Below are 13997 nucleotides of genomic sequence, written 5' to 3'. Positions count from 1 at the left end.
AAGAAAGACTTTTATTTTCCTGGTATTATGGTTTCATTGGCTAGGTAGATGGTTGTACCTTTCCTCAAAATAGGTATCTCTGGAAGGTCTGGCTTTTTTGTGGAGCAGCAGTGATGGGCATGATGGAGCATAAGCTTGGTTTGGGACCTTCTGACTTGAGCTTCCTCTGAAACATACAAGTGACAATGTTGAATAGGCACTTTGGGCATTTTTCTGGAGCTCAGAGGAGAGGGCTGGGCCAAAGGAATGAACTTAAGAGTCGTCAGCATTTAGATGGCTAACTGAATGTTTGAATATGGATGAGATTGCCTGGAGAGAGAAGTACATTTGAAAAGAAAGGTGCCTTGGAAACAGACTTGAGTCACTCTAATATTTGTCAGCTGGAGAAGCAGGTAGAAGAGACTGAGAAGCCTTGGGTAGAGGAAGGAGGAAAACCAGCAGTGTCATGTCTTGGAAGCCAAGTGAAGAGTTTCAGGACAGGAGAGGTCAGCTGTGTTGAAGCTGAGGATCAAGTTCTTGCTATAGAAGTACAGCAGTGTAATACATTGCAGTTGCTTCCTTTACAGCTCTTTGAAAATAAGACAAAAAGGGCAGTAGTTCTATGGAAGACTACGTCAGCTAAGAATAGCAGATTCAAAGAGAAGACTTAGAACAGGTAGAAACCAGTTTCATTCTATACTGGGAGTGGAGTGAATGAACTGAAACCATTTCCAGCCTTTTTATTCTCTGCTTGACAATTTATAGTCTAGTCCAGTAGGCCTACCTTAGGACATGTACCCTTGTCTTGGCCGGAGTGGGCATGAATCTAATTAATTGTCCCACCAGACTGTATCCTAGGGGGAAGAGGTAGCTCTCCAAAAGGTAATCAGTTTAACAATACCAAAGGGAGGTATAGGCAGATGGTGGGCATTCAGAATCAAAGATTGCTAAGAACATCCATTTTTTTGAGCATTTCTTCAGTTCGGGAAGCATCTGCTCACTTTTCAAATGAAGAATGGAAAATTGGAAAAAGGAGGTTCTTCAGTTTACACCAGGTAACAGATTGGGTAGGGAACAAGCAAGAAAGGATGGGGAACTAGATCTCAGTGTAAGGGAGGCCTCTGCCTGCCTGAGTCTTCTGCCCTTCCTAGGCTGCTCTCCTTAAGAGAGGAGACATTTTTTACTGGATTTCTTGAATCAGGCATGGCAGAATGTTTCTTCTCCTGGTGTTTTCTTATTTGTGAATAAATTATTTGGTAAAACTTCTATAGTTCATTATAGCTTGATGTCTTAGGAAGGTTTTACAGTTTCAAGAAATTACATTCTATTTTCTGGGCAATATTTCCCATTTAATTTGGGGTGTACCTAGCAGTAGTCACTATGGTTTGGTTAGCATGTAAAATCCATCCCTCAATATTACATCTATCAATTAGAAAAACAGTTATATGAACATGTTAGGATGACTTTTATTTCTCTTTACTACCCAGTCCTCTACATTGCCAGACCTTCAGCTTGTTTTCCATTTACATTTTATTGTGAACAGTTATGCTGAGTCATAGTTAGTGTCTTAATCTCTCAACACTATTCATGTGCTTATCATGAGGTCCCAGTAAATGGCGTTATACTCTCCTCTAGCCTTAATTAACTGATCTTTAATTATTTAAGCTAGATCAGAAATACTGATAAACCTTCTTAAATCCCTAAGTTATTTTAGATTAACATAACCATTCTCATTCCAACAGTTAATCATCTTTAACGTTTGAAAAGTATAAAATCACTGCCATTTGAAGTGTCCAGGGACCTCTAGTTTTGAAAGGAAGATTTTTGTAGTATTTTAGAGTTGCTTAAGTGTTTGACATAATTTTTTTGTGTTGTAAAATTTTGTCTTTGGAACTCTCAAGAAATGAATAACTTTCTGCATTTAGTCTACAGCAGAAATGGAAAAAGTTCAACAGGCTTTTAAGAACTGTATATGAAACATAAGTTCTAAGTGAAGGGACTGCAGTGATTTTCTTGATGAATATGAGCATTTGAAAATTTTTTTTCTTCCTCTTTGGTTTTAAACTTTGCTTTAAATCAGTGATATTTGCAAGTATAGTAATATGTTTCATTGAATATTTGTGACAACAAGCTACTTTTATACTAGAAAAAGCAAGAATTTTATACTAACATAGCAAGAAAACTTTTTCATTTTCGTTTAATGAATAAATCCATGATAGTAAACAGTAGTTGCATTAGTTTTACAACACTATGTAAATTGTTCCCTTACAGATCTTCTAGGAGTTTCTTTACCACCTTTTGAAAGATAGTGTGGGTTTTTTAACTTACAATTGGTTTTACTTAAAATGGACTTCTGGTTGTCAAAGTTGAAAAACCATGTGACATGATGGAAAATATGCAGGAGCAGTACATGACTTTTTAATCTTTTGATAAAACAAAAACCTAAGCTGGTTCAAATTCCAGCTTTTTACTTACGACTATGTTGCTTTGATTACTTTACCTCTCTGAGCTTTAGTTTTCTTATCTGTAAAACAGAGTATTAGTGCTTGTTCTTCATGGATGCTATGGGAATTAGGTAGAGAAAGGATTCCAGAAAAGTACCTTGTTGGTAGCAGCTATTCAACAAATGTTAGGTCTTTTCTCTTTGCCAGGTAGATTTATTTTCCTCTTAAGCAACTCAGATGCTTATATGAACAGATAATGGGAACTTTTTTAAGCTTACATTTGGTATGAATTCAGAACATCATTTAAATCAAGTTTGTCATTAAAGACTATCAATCCAATGTAGGATCAGCAAAATGTAGTGAGGTTTCTGAAAATGATGAAAGTAGCCTGATAGATACAGAGGTTTCTTTAAAATAAGACCAAAACAAACACAGAAAAGCAAAAAGCCTGGTAAAAATTAAAATGTTTCCTTGAGATTTTGGGCATTTATGTGGTTATCTAGGGCAGTTTGTATATTTTGCTCTTACAATGTTTAGGATCTGTTCCTCAGAACACCTGCTATGCGTACCCCGTACCATCAGCTGTAATAGCTGTTGTGCCACATTTCTTACTCTAATTCTCCTTGAACTTCTAGAATTCTATATTTATAAGATTTATTTCTCCAGTTATAGGACCAGTGAATAGGTTGGTATGGCTGGAACCTTAAGAGGATTAGTTTGTTTGGTAAGAGATGAATCTGGAAGGGTAGAATTAGGCCAGATTGTGAAGTTTCTTAAGTGCTATTTAAAGGAGATAGGACCTTATTTAAGACTGTAAAATTCCTTAATTCATCATATTTATATCTACTTAGATATAAAATATTTTTGTAAGCAGTAGAAATTTCTCACTGTAACACAACCGGAAGGTACATTTGTGTTCCCTGTTAAATCTTGTGATAGTCTCATAGTGAGCTGAAATGGAAGGGCTTGGTGTTTCTGATGTATAAGAAGGTCTGTTATACCTCTGAAATGCTATAAGTAAAACAAAACAAAACAAACAAACAAACAAAAAAATATATATATGTATAAAGGGCACCTGGGCATAGTGTTCCAGGACAATCCTTGCTCTGCTTGGAGTAGTTCCTGGCAATTTCTGTCATTAAATGAACAGTTATGAAGAGCCTGAAATGTCTAGAGAGTTTTGCTGGATAGTCAGGTTACAAAGATAATGATCTATTAGACAAGTAGGATATAAATGCCAAAGAAGAGGTACAAAGTGCCATGAGAGTGCTTAGAAGGCATAGTTAGTTCCAAATGGGGAGACCAGAGAAGGCTTTTTTTTTTTTTTAAAGATTTTATTTATTTATTTGACAGAGAGAGAGAGCAAGCCCAAGCAGGGGAACTGCAGAGGGAGAGGGAGAAGGAGACTACTCTCCACTGAGCAGGGAACCAGATGCAGGGGTCAATCCCTGGACCCTGGGATCATGACCTGAGCCAAAGGTACTTAACCGACTGAGCCACCCAGACCCCAGACACTCCCAGAGAAGGCTTTATAGAGGAAATTGCATTTGAATTTGGCCTTTCAAATTCAAGGAGTAGAGGATTAGCTGGGTAGAATGGGGGTTGGCAGGTGGGCAGTAATGTTGGAAGCACAGAAGTTACGAGCTAAAGCATGAAATGTGTGGTTTTAGGAACAATGAATTGGTTGGTATGGCTGAAACCTTAGGAGGATTGGATTTGTTTGGTAAGAGATGAATCTGGAAAGGTAGAATTAGACCAGACTGTAAAGTTTCTTAAGTGCTATTTAAAGGAATTGGGACCTTATTCTGTAGATAACTGATGCAGTGGGAAAAAAAGATAATGAGATCTGTGGGGTTTTTTGGAAAATCTTAGGAGTGGCAAGATTAAGAAAGTAGAAGAAAGAAGAACTAAAAGCCCAGAGATCAGTTAGGATATTAATTTGTAATAGTGAAGGCAGAAAATCACTAAGATTGAGTTGGGCTGTTCCAGAGTATCTGTAGAAATCAAAAGACTGGATTAAAATGATGTCAAGGTCACAGACTGAACTCCCAGACCTTGGTGATCAGATACAGAGATAAGGTTAAGGGAAGAGTCATGGATGACTTAAAGACTTCAAGGTTTCCAGACACAGTGATGCTAATTAATGAAGACTGAAAGAGGAATTCATCTGGGGTAAAATGAGAATACTTCTTGGGAAGGACTTGACAAGTCAGAGATTTCAGAAATCTAGTACTCTCTATTAGCTGTAGCACTGGTGGCTTTTTAAGTCTCATGCTGTAGGAAATGTCATGTTTCGGACTGCTCTGTATAAGAGGCATTGGTACATGTTATAGTTACAAGGCTTAACCCAAGAAGTTTGAGTGTTTGCAAGTTGCCTACATAATTTTTTAACATGAGAGTACCACAAATAACTTTTTAGTCTTCAAGAGACCTATGAAGCCAAAAGACATGAATTTTATGGTGAACGTCAGAGGAAGGAAGAAGAAATGAAGCAGATGTTTGTGCAGCGAGTAAAGGAGAAAGAAGCCATATTGAAAGAAGCTGAAAGAGAGGCAAGTATGCTGGTTTGACATGATTTGCATTTGTTTTTTAGGAGTCCTGTTGGGGAGATTTATCTCAAGAATTTAGCTGAGATGCTTTTGGAGACTACTTGTTCAATAAGTAGCTATTTTAACACATAGTCTTTGCGTACGGACTTTAAAAAGTCTGAATTCAAATAAAAATTTTGGCCTTTTTGCATAAATAGTCTTCCATCAGAAGTGGTTCACCGGGCGCCTGGGTGGCGCAGTTGGTTAAGCAACTGCCTTCGGCTCAGGTCATGATCCTGGAGTCCTGGGATCGAGTCCCGCATCGGGCTCCCTGCTCAGTGGGGAGTCTGCTTCTCCCTCTGACCCTCTTCCTTCTCGTGCTATCTCTCATTCTCTCTCTCTCAAATAAATAAATAAAATCTTTAAAAAAAAAAAAAAAAAGAAGTGGTTCACCAAGGACTTGTACTGGACTAGGTTACTAAGAAGTGTTTTAAATGTCTTAAGTTTGAACCAGAAATGTTTTAGCTGTGGCTTGATAAAGCCTTTCTTGAGAGTTCTTGAGAGTTGTTGGGATTGATGCTTGCTATGAAATGGGTAACTATGAAAGCAGTTAAGTAGCTCTTTCAGTTTGAAGTCAGGCTTTCCACGAGTCAGGTGGTCAAATGACCTTTGGATAGCCTTGGTGCACATGTGCTCATGCATACACATAAACATCACAGTTAATTTCCATAGTACTGTTTGCTTCTAGTTCTTCAGGCAATAATTTTACTTTTATTTGAATTAAGCTATTTTCTATAGACCTAACCACAATGGCTACTTTTAAGTGAAATGGCCATATTCAAGATGATGGTCAAAAAGGATTAGCTCAAAAGGGAATTTGCCATCTGTATTTTATAAATGGGTGTGTATGCATCTGAGAGGAGGATGTATGTTTTTCCTGGTCATCTGAAAGCTGATTATAGACATTATGATTATGACACTTTATCCCGAGGCCCTTCAGTATGCATCTCTGAAGCTTAGGCACATTTTCCTCCATAACCATTGTTCCAGTATTATACCTAAGGAAAAAAAAATTTTTTTTACACCTAAGAAAATTAATAGGAATGCCATAATCTCACCTGTTCTCCAGTCGACATTCACACTTCCCCAGTTGCCCCAAGATGACCTTTTATTGTGTGGCTTTTTTTGTTTTGTTTTGTTTTGTTTTTTTTGGTGATTTTTTTTTACTTTTGTTTTTGAACTGGAATTCAGTTGGAGGTCTCGTGTCACATTTGGGTATTCTCTTTGTTTAGTCTCTTGTATGGGAGAATAGTCCCCTAGTTTTGAGTTATTTTTAAATATAAATATTGAGGAAAGAGTTGTGATGAGTAGGAAATAAGGATGCTGATTTTTTTTTCATTAGTAGATTCATCTTTAAGATGGTAGTAGAGTAAAACTCCTTATTTACGAGTTTATCTCTCATGTATCATGAGTCTTAGTTTCTCCAGTGAGGAGAAAAGATGTAGAAATGGTTTCTAGTTGAGTTTTTAATTTTTAAAATCCCACATAAGAATATTTTGCTTAAACATGTATTATTTAAAAGGAAATTAAAAATTCAGGGTAACTACATGGTTAAAAGAAAAAAAAGAAAGACTATTTGTCAGCAGATCTTTTATAGACTTATTTTTATGGTTCAAGTGCTTTTTTGTGAAGCACAAAAAATGAAGTTAATGTAAACCTAAGGCATCAACAACCAAAATTCTCACAAGAGTTCTAAATTTTTTATTATATAGCATTAGAGGCAGTAGATTCCAGGCCCCTTTATTAATATTACAAGGTACTTCGTGACCATTTTTTATACTGTAAAGTCAGTATCATTAAATACTTTAGAGTCAAGGTCAGGAAAACAGACCTCTGTGCTGTTGATAACTTCTCACCAGTGCCCTTAAGACAGTATCATCAGTATGGGACACTGCTATATCTTTTGTAAACACTACTTCTGAATATTTGAAAATATGTTTGAATTAAATCCCTATTGTAGTGAATAGTGGAACCATGAGTGAATCTCGTATATGGTGTAGACTGTTGCTATCAAAAGTTGTGAACTCCACGTGATGTGATGTCACACCTACCCTGCCTCCCCTTTTATTTTTTTAAAGATTTTATTTTTAAAGATTTTATTTATTCATTTGAGAGAGAAGACAGAACACAAGGTGGGGGGGGAGAGGCAGAGGGAGAGAGAGAAGCAGACTCCCCCCTGAGCTGGGAGCCTAACGCGGGGCTCAATCCCAGGACCTGGAGATCATGACCTGAACCGAAGACAGACACTTAACCATCTGAGCCACCCAGGCACCCCGCCCCCCCCACCTCCCCTTTTAAAACATTTTTCTCTTTAGAATATTTCTGCAATTTTTAGTCAACCTCATGAATGATATATGAAGTACCCTATAACCTTTCAAGATATTTAACTATGCATATAGAGTATGCAGCCTCCACTTAAGTAATCAGAGATGTCTTTATTAATATAATATAAATCCACTCCTGTATCCTGTCTTTCCAGGCTTTACTCAGCTCCTCTCCCACATTTATAGGAAATGCACACATACTCAGAGAGTTGTGACTCTCTTGTTTATACCACTGATTTGAATGACAACTAGATTACCCCACCCTTTAAACACACACACACACAAACACAGCTTTTTGCACAAGCAGGAACTATTTAAATAAACAAATAGTAAGGAACTGATGCTTCTCTGAAATGCCATCCTCAGGCATAAAAGAATCTTAGCGTAGAAGGGTCTTACTTAATCTGTTTCAGTTCTTTTCTCTCTCCATTTAAATACATCTCCAGTCAAGCTTTACTGGTGTACAACACAACCTCTTCCATATTTGGAACAGTTAATTTTTATTAGGATGGAGTTTAGCTCTTCAGTTTCCACCCTCAGCCTCTGATTTCTTTTTTTAAAGATAAATATAAATAGATTTTATAGATAGATTTAAAGATAAAATAAAAAGATTTTATTTTTTCATTTGAGAGAGAAAGAGAGCACAAGCAGGGGGAGAAGGAGAGGGAGAAGCAGACTCTACTGAGCAGGGAGCCCGATGTGGGGCTCGATCCCAGGACCCTGGGATCATGAAGTGAGCCGAAGGCAGATGCTTAACCATCTGGGCAAACCAGGTGCCCCTCAACCTCTGATTTTTAGTAAAACATTTCTTCTGTTATTATATGCCATCTTTTCTAGAAACCAAGTCCTACTTTGTTTTTTAGAGAGATTTTATTTATTTGAGAGAGAGAGAGGGAGCGCCTTCGTGCACATGTGCAAGGTGGGGAGGGGCAGAAGGAGAAGCAGACTCCCCGCTGAGCAGGGAGCCTGATATGGGGCTGGATTCCAGGACCCCGGGATCATGACCTGAGCTGAAGTCAGATGCTTAACTGCCTGAGCCACCAGGCGCCCCAAGTACTACTTTTTTATATGAATGCTGCCCAGAACTGAAAATACTAAAGTTAATCTAACAACATTAGAGAATTTTAAAAGTTGCCTTTTTTGCTCTAGATTCTAGATGCTGTACTTGTGTTCTTGGCAGGCAAGGCACACAGCTGATTCATGTGGGAATCTGCTCACGTCCCTAGATTTTTTTTTTTTCCAGATAAACACCAAACTAGGGAAATTTCACCGTGTAATGTTATAATCTTTTACAAACTCATTTTAATGACTGCATTGAGTATACTTTGCATAAATTTATTTTTTGACTTTATTAGACACAGGCTGTTTTTTCCCATTATGGTATAAATTCTACTACAGTGAGTATTTTTATGAATAAAACTTACTAAGTTTAGGATTTCTTGATTTACTTTAGATTTCAAGAAGGTGAATGACTGGAGAAAAATGTAATAGATTTTTAAGGTTCTTGATTTAAATTGATACTTGGCACTTTCCAGGTAGGTTTACCAATGTAACTTTTTACTGTTTCACTATACTTGGTAACTTTATTTGGACAATAAGGTGTTTTTTTGATAACTTGATTTTGTGCTTTGTGTCCCTCACTTTTATTGAACATGGATTTTAGAAAGTTTATTTGAAGAGGTTTTGTGGGGAAAATACCAGAGCAAGAAAATAAAAACTCTAAGAAAAGGTCAAATGTTTTAAAAACAGGTTTTTACATGAGGCTGTGGCTTTTTATTTATTTTTTTTGTTCATGCATTTTTTTGCATGGGAACTCATTTAAAATTAAAGTTACTTGGGCGCCTGGGTGGCTTAGTTGTTAGGCGTCTACCTTCAGTCAGGTCATGATCCCAGGGTCCTGGGATCGAGTCCCACATCGGGCTCCCTGCTCAGTATGAGTCTGCTTCTCCCTCTCCCTCTCCCCCTGCTTGTGCTCTCTCTCTTTCCCTTTTTTTTTTTAAAGATTTTATTTATTTATTTGACAGAGAGAGACACAGTGAGAGAAGGAGCCCAAGCAGGGGGAGTGGGAGAAGGAGAAGCAGGCTTCCCGCAGAGCAGGGAGCCTATGCGGGGCTCGATCCCAGGACCCTGGGATCATTACCTGAGCCGAAGGCAGATGCTTAATGACTGAGCCACCCACGCACCCCTCTAACAAATAAAATCTTTCAAAAAAATAAAGTTACCAAGGCAGTTTCATATGTACATTTTTACTTCAAGCATGAACTTTTGAGACATCAGGAAAATTTGTAGATTACTGTGTAGGTTAGTGTTAGCAATTGTTGCTAAGCTGGAGAACATTCCTGTGTGTGTGCTGCCACACTGTGTCATTAATGGGAATTGTACCTTTATTTCACAGCTGCAGGCCAAATTTGAACACCTTAAAAGAGTTCACCAAGAAGAGAGAATGAAGCTTGAAGAGAAGAGAAGACTCTTGGAAGAAGAAATAATTGCTTTCTCAAAAAAGAAAGCTACCTCAGAGATATACCAGAACCAGTCCTTCATGGCGTCGGGCGGCAACCTGAAGAAGGACAAGGACCGTAAGAAGTAAGCTATTCCCAAAACCCCCACTGTGGTGGTCCCCTTCCCCATTACTTTCTGTTTCATTGCCCTCTTTGATCTTATGCTTATCACAGTCTGTTTCCTTATATAGTATCAGGCTCTGGCAACTAAAATGTCAGCTTCTGGAGGGCAGAGACCTGTCCCTCTTGTTCACTGCCATTTCCCCAGCATCTAGAACAGCATCTGGCACATATTAGGTGCTTAGTAAATATTTGCCAAAATGAGCAAATGAATGAATGAACAAAATATATCATAATGTAAAAAGGCCCAGCTACCTGAGGGGAAAAATGGCTGCTCTTATTTCATTGTCCAGCCTGTGTTTCTAGTACACATCTAATAACTGCTGACCTGCTGTTAGTTATGTTAAATTTCATGTCTAAATGGAAGCTGTATACTTTGTTAGGGAATCATAGAAGTAAAATAATGTTTGATAAGAAAAATTTAGTTCATTTTTTTAACAAATTCTACTGATGATGATTTTGTGAGAATTTTTATTTTAATAAGGGAACCAGGCTATCGATTCGAACTCCTGTGCTTTGATGTCAGAGCTTGTGAAACCAATGGTGGACGTAAAGATGCAGAGGAAGGTAGAGAGGGTCCCTGTACGATGGGGCGGCCATGAGTAGCATTTGGATGATAATCTCAAGGCTTATAGGTTTGGGGTATGTGTTAAAATCAAAGTTACCAAAGTTTTAGAAAATAAGTTTTTTTTCCTTTTCTATACTTTATATCCTTTATTTCTCCCACTTAAAATGTCCTTGTCATTTTGCCTATTTGACTGTTCTTGAAATTCATCCCTGACTTGTTCTGTTGAGTGCTTCTTGGTGACTCTTTGCCTTAGTTTACTCCAGCTACCTCTGCTTTGGCAGCATCCAGCTCTCCTTTTGTTCCTCACAGAGCAACATTTTTGGTTTAATTTTATCATCACATCTTATTTCAAATCCCGCATTTTCAGAATACTATAATTTAACTTAAAAATAATTAGGAAAACATAATGTTGGCCCATGGCAGCTTTCCATTTTTGAACTATGGAGAAGTAAATCCACAGAGTTTTCGTGGGTTTAACTGACCTGTGGATTTTATGGTTTGTGGGGAAAAGAGAAGGAATGAATTCTCACATCTGATCTTTCAATATAAGTTCTACATGGGCATGGATCTTGTTTTGTTCATTGATGCATCCATCCCCAGAGCCTAGAACAGTGCCTGCTATATAGTGGACATGCAATTATTTGTCAAAAGAATGAATATGACTTAATAGTTATGTTTTACTCAATCATTGAATTTCAAATGATAAACTATAGTTTATTACTGCTTTAAGATATGCTTTGAATTATAAAGCTGAGGGACCTTTTACCTGTTCTTATCCTCTCACCTCAATCCAGTGTTACTAAAATTGGATTCGATTCCCCAAGTTTCTTCCATATATGAAAGACAGTTTGCATTTGCTTTGTAAGAATTGTTGCCCTGCTCCACTTAAAGACCACTGTTAGCATGTGCTCTTGTTTATAAAGTCAGGGCCAAGCCCATAGTTTTTTTGAGAGCTCAAAAGAATTCATATTCAAGAAAATGGAGTTGGATGTTTTTTTATTTTTTATTTTCCAAAGATATCTATAGTATATTAGATGTATATTTTCTCTTTCTGTAAAAGCTTACCTTGTAAAACTAATGATTCTAGTAATTTCTATTTCCTATATGTTTTTTTTTATTGTACCAATCAAAAGGTCTTTTCTTCTCTTTCCAGCTCCAGTTTTATGTAAAACAAAGGTTCCAGATCACAGAAAGTCATCACAAGCAAAAATTATTAAAATGTTAGAAGTATGCTTTGATTTTCTTGCTGTTTTTATTTGCTGTATCATTTATTCTATATCTGGCAAATGGCTGTAGTTACTGCCATTTATGGAAAAATATTTTTAAGTATAAGGTTAATACATAAACCACAGTGGGTGATATCACTTTTATATTCACTGTTGTTAGAAGTTTTCAAGTTGCTGGTTTGTGATGAATCTAAATCATTTCTCCTGCTGCCCAGTTATTGTCACTTACGTGCATTGTACCACAGAGCAAAGTGTCAGTGCCATTGAAAATACAGAAGTCATTCATTATATGGCTATCTGATTGCATTTATATTCCAAGATGAACTCCTTTTTTGTACATACTAAAGGTAAATTTTGGGAAGTATGTTTTAAAATGTATTATGTACCTGAAGCTCTAACCTCTTTAATAGTTTCATAGAACTTTTTAATTTTTGATACCATTATCCAATTGGTAACATGATCCTAAGCTTTTGTATCAAATTATGTAACATGGCCTTCCACAGTTCAGTGTGCCTTATTGTGGTTGATGTATTGTTGTGATGAAACAAGATGTGTGTAAAAGTAAAAACACCTAGGTATAAATCCATTTTCTAGTGATGAGTACCTTTGAACCTGGGGTATTGCCACTCTATTTCATTAGAATGTTTTACATACTTGTTGTTTAAAACTCTGTTTTCCAGGGGAAAAATCATAAGGTAGAATCATCTTATTAAAAATATTTCTTAAAAAAATAACTGTGAGCAACTGCATATTAAAAATGAAAATTTAGATAATCCATATATTAAGGGATATTTGAATTCATTGCCTTTGTAGTATTCTTAGAACAATTTAATGCCTTCTAATTTTTTCTTAACAGTCATTGGTATATAAATTTTCATTTTTTGTACTTGAATTCTAAATAAAATTGACATTTACTCTTGACAAATAAAATATATATCTATATATTTACTCAAATGTGGTTAGATAACTTTTCTTTTTAGCAAACTGTCATCTTAAACATTTTATCAAAATTCGTTCATTTAATCATGTGTTTGAATTATTTTAAGACAGAAGTATATATTACCCATATTTTTCAGAAAAAAAATGTTTTTTACTTAGCCTATGTCAGATTCTGAGCAGTGTATTTTTTCATGAAGTTGTGTAAGTTGCAAATAAAACCTTTCATTTCATAGTACAATTTATCTGGACAAACACTTTAAATTCCAGTTTTACGTTTGAAATTCACAAATGTCTCTTAGCCTTTTAAAACTTTAGTAAAGTAAGTTGTAAGTACCACAGAAAAAGCTCTGAACTTTCTCCTCAGGATCAGTAATTCCCAAGTTCTGGAAGGTGGGAGCAGGAGAGCCGGTGAGTCCATGAGGGCAGGTAGCCTGTTGTACAGAGCCCAGCCACTGGCACAACGCTGAGCGTTAGCCAAGGAGAGTGTCATGCCAGAAGCTCAATTATGTGATGTGAGTGGTGGCTAGCTGTAGATTTATTATATCAAATTGTGTATTAAACAGCTATCCTCAACTTTAATAAAGTTACTTTTAAATGCCAGATTGGTTGTTGGCATGTTAAAACAAAGTTATTCAGTTCTCTAGTTGAAGAGATTATGGAAACCTGCCCAAAACTCTGAACTTAGCAGAGGGGTAATCATTTTGTGCTGCTAGTGACTGCTGTGAGAAAGACTCAGCACATGTGCTTCATTCACAACGTGAATGATGTAATGTATTTGGGATTCCAGGTAAGATTTTCTTTTAAAAGAGTTACCCTGCAAAGAACAAAATTTTTAGAACAATTAACAACATTCAGATTCTCCTTACAAAGCTGATCTATTTCTCACTATTCAGGCACAAGGTGACTAAGTTATGATCTCCTGATACTTAAATTTCCTGGGAACAAAATAAAGCTAGACATGTTTTGTTTAAATTTTTTTTCCATAAAGCATGTGAAATAGTTACCACTCGCTACCAACCATTAATCTTCACATACTTATCTGATTTTTCAAGCTCTTTCACATAGACTATGATTTCAGCTTCAGAACAACACGGGGAGTATAATCCCCTTTTGGAGGATGATCTCAGTTTAGGCCCTATTTTCCTATTGGGCTAGGAAATGGGGATATATGCATGTATAAAGCTAGTCCTGCCCTCACGGAGCAACCAGAACAGTAACAAGAGAGCAGATTTATGCATAGAGTGCTCTCAGAAGGGCTTCGGCCTCCATCCACAGAGCACAAGAAAGCACCCAGGGAAGTGACTGGGTCTT

General features: G+C 36.8%; 1 protein-coding gene across 4 annotated transcripts in view; it reads left to right on the top strand.

The window, feature by feature from the left end:
- Window positions 1-11753, top strand: part of SEPTIN10 (septin 10) — a 57610-nt gene extending 45857 nt beyond the window's left edge. For 3 of the 4 annotated variants that reach the window (XM_025869129.2, XM_073897935.1, XM_025869128.2), the window contains 4 exons: window positions 4843-4975; window positions 9731-9918; window positions 10438-10595; window positions 11675-11753. In XM_025869129.2, the coding sequence (XP_025724914.1) occupies window positions 4843-4975; window positions 9731-9918; window positions 10438-10555 (439 nt within the window). In that variant the 3' untranslated portion in view covers window positions 10556-10595; window positions 11675-11753. The remainder of the gene's footprint in view (window positions 1-4842; window positions 4976-9730; window positions 9919-10437; window positions 10596-11674) is intronic. The other variant, XM_073897936.1, reaches the window with a different exon arrangement.
- The last annotated feature ends 2244 nt before the right edge of the window (window positions 11754-13997 follow it).

This window comes from Callorhinus ursinus, unplaced genomic scaffold (assembly GCF_003265705.2).
Source record: "Callorhinus ursinus isolate GAN/ISIS: 27379988/994484 unplaced genomic scaffold, GSC_fseal_2.0 scaffold10, whole genome shotgun sequence".
Lineage (NCBI taxonomy): Eukaryota > Metazoa > Chordata > Mammalia > Carnivora > Otariidae > Callorhinus > Callorhinus ursinus.
Note: the sequence above shows the minus strand (reverse complement) of the source record. Positions and strands in the feature narration are given on the sequence as shown.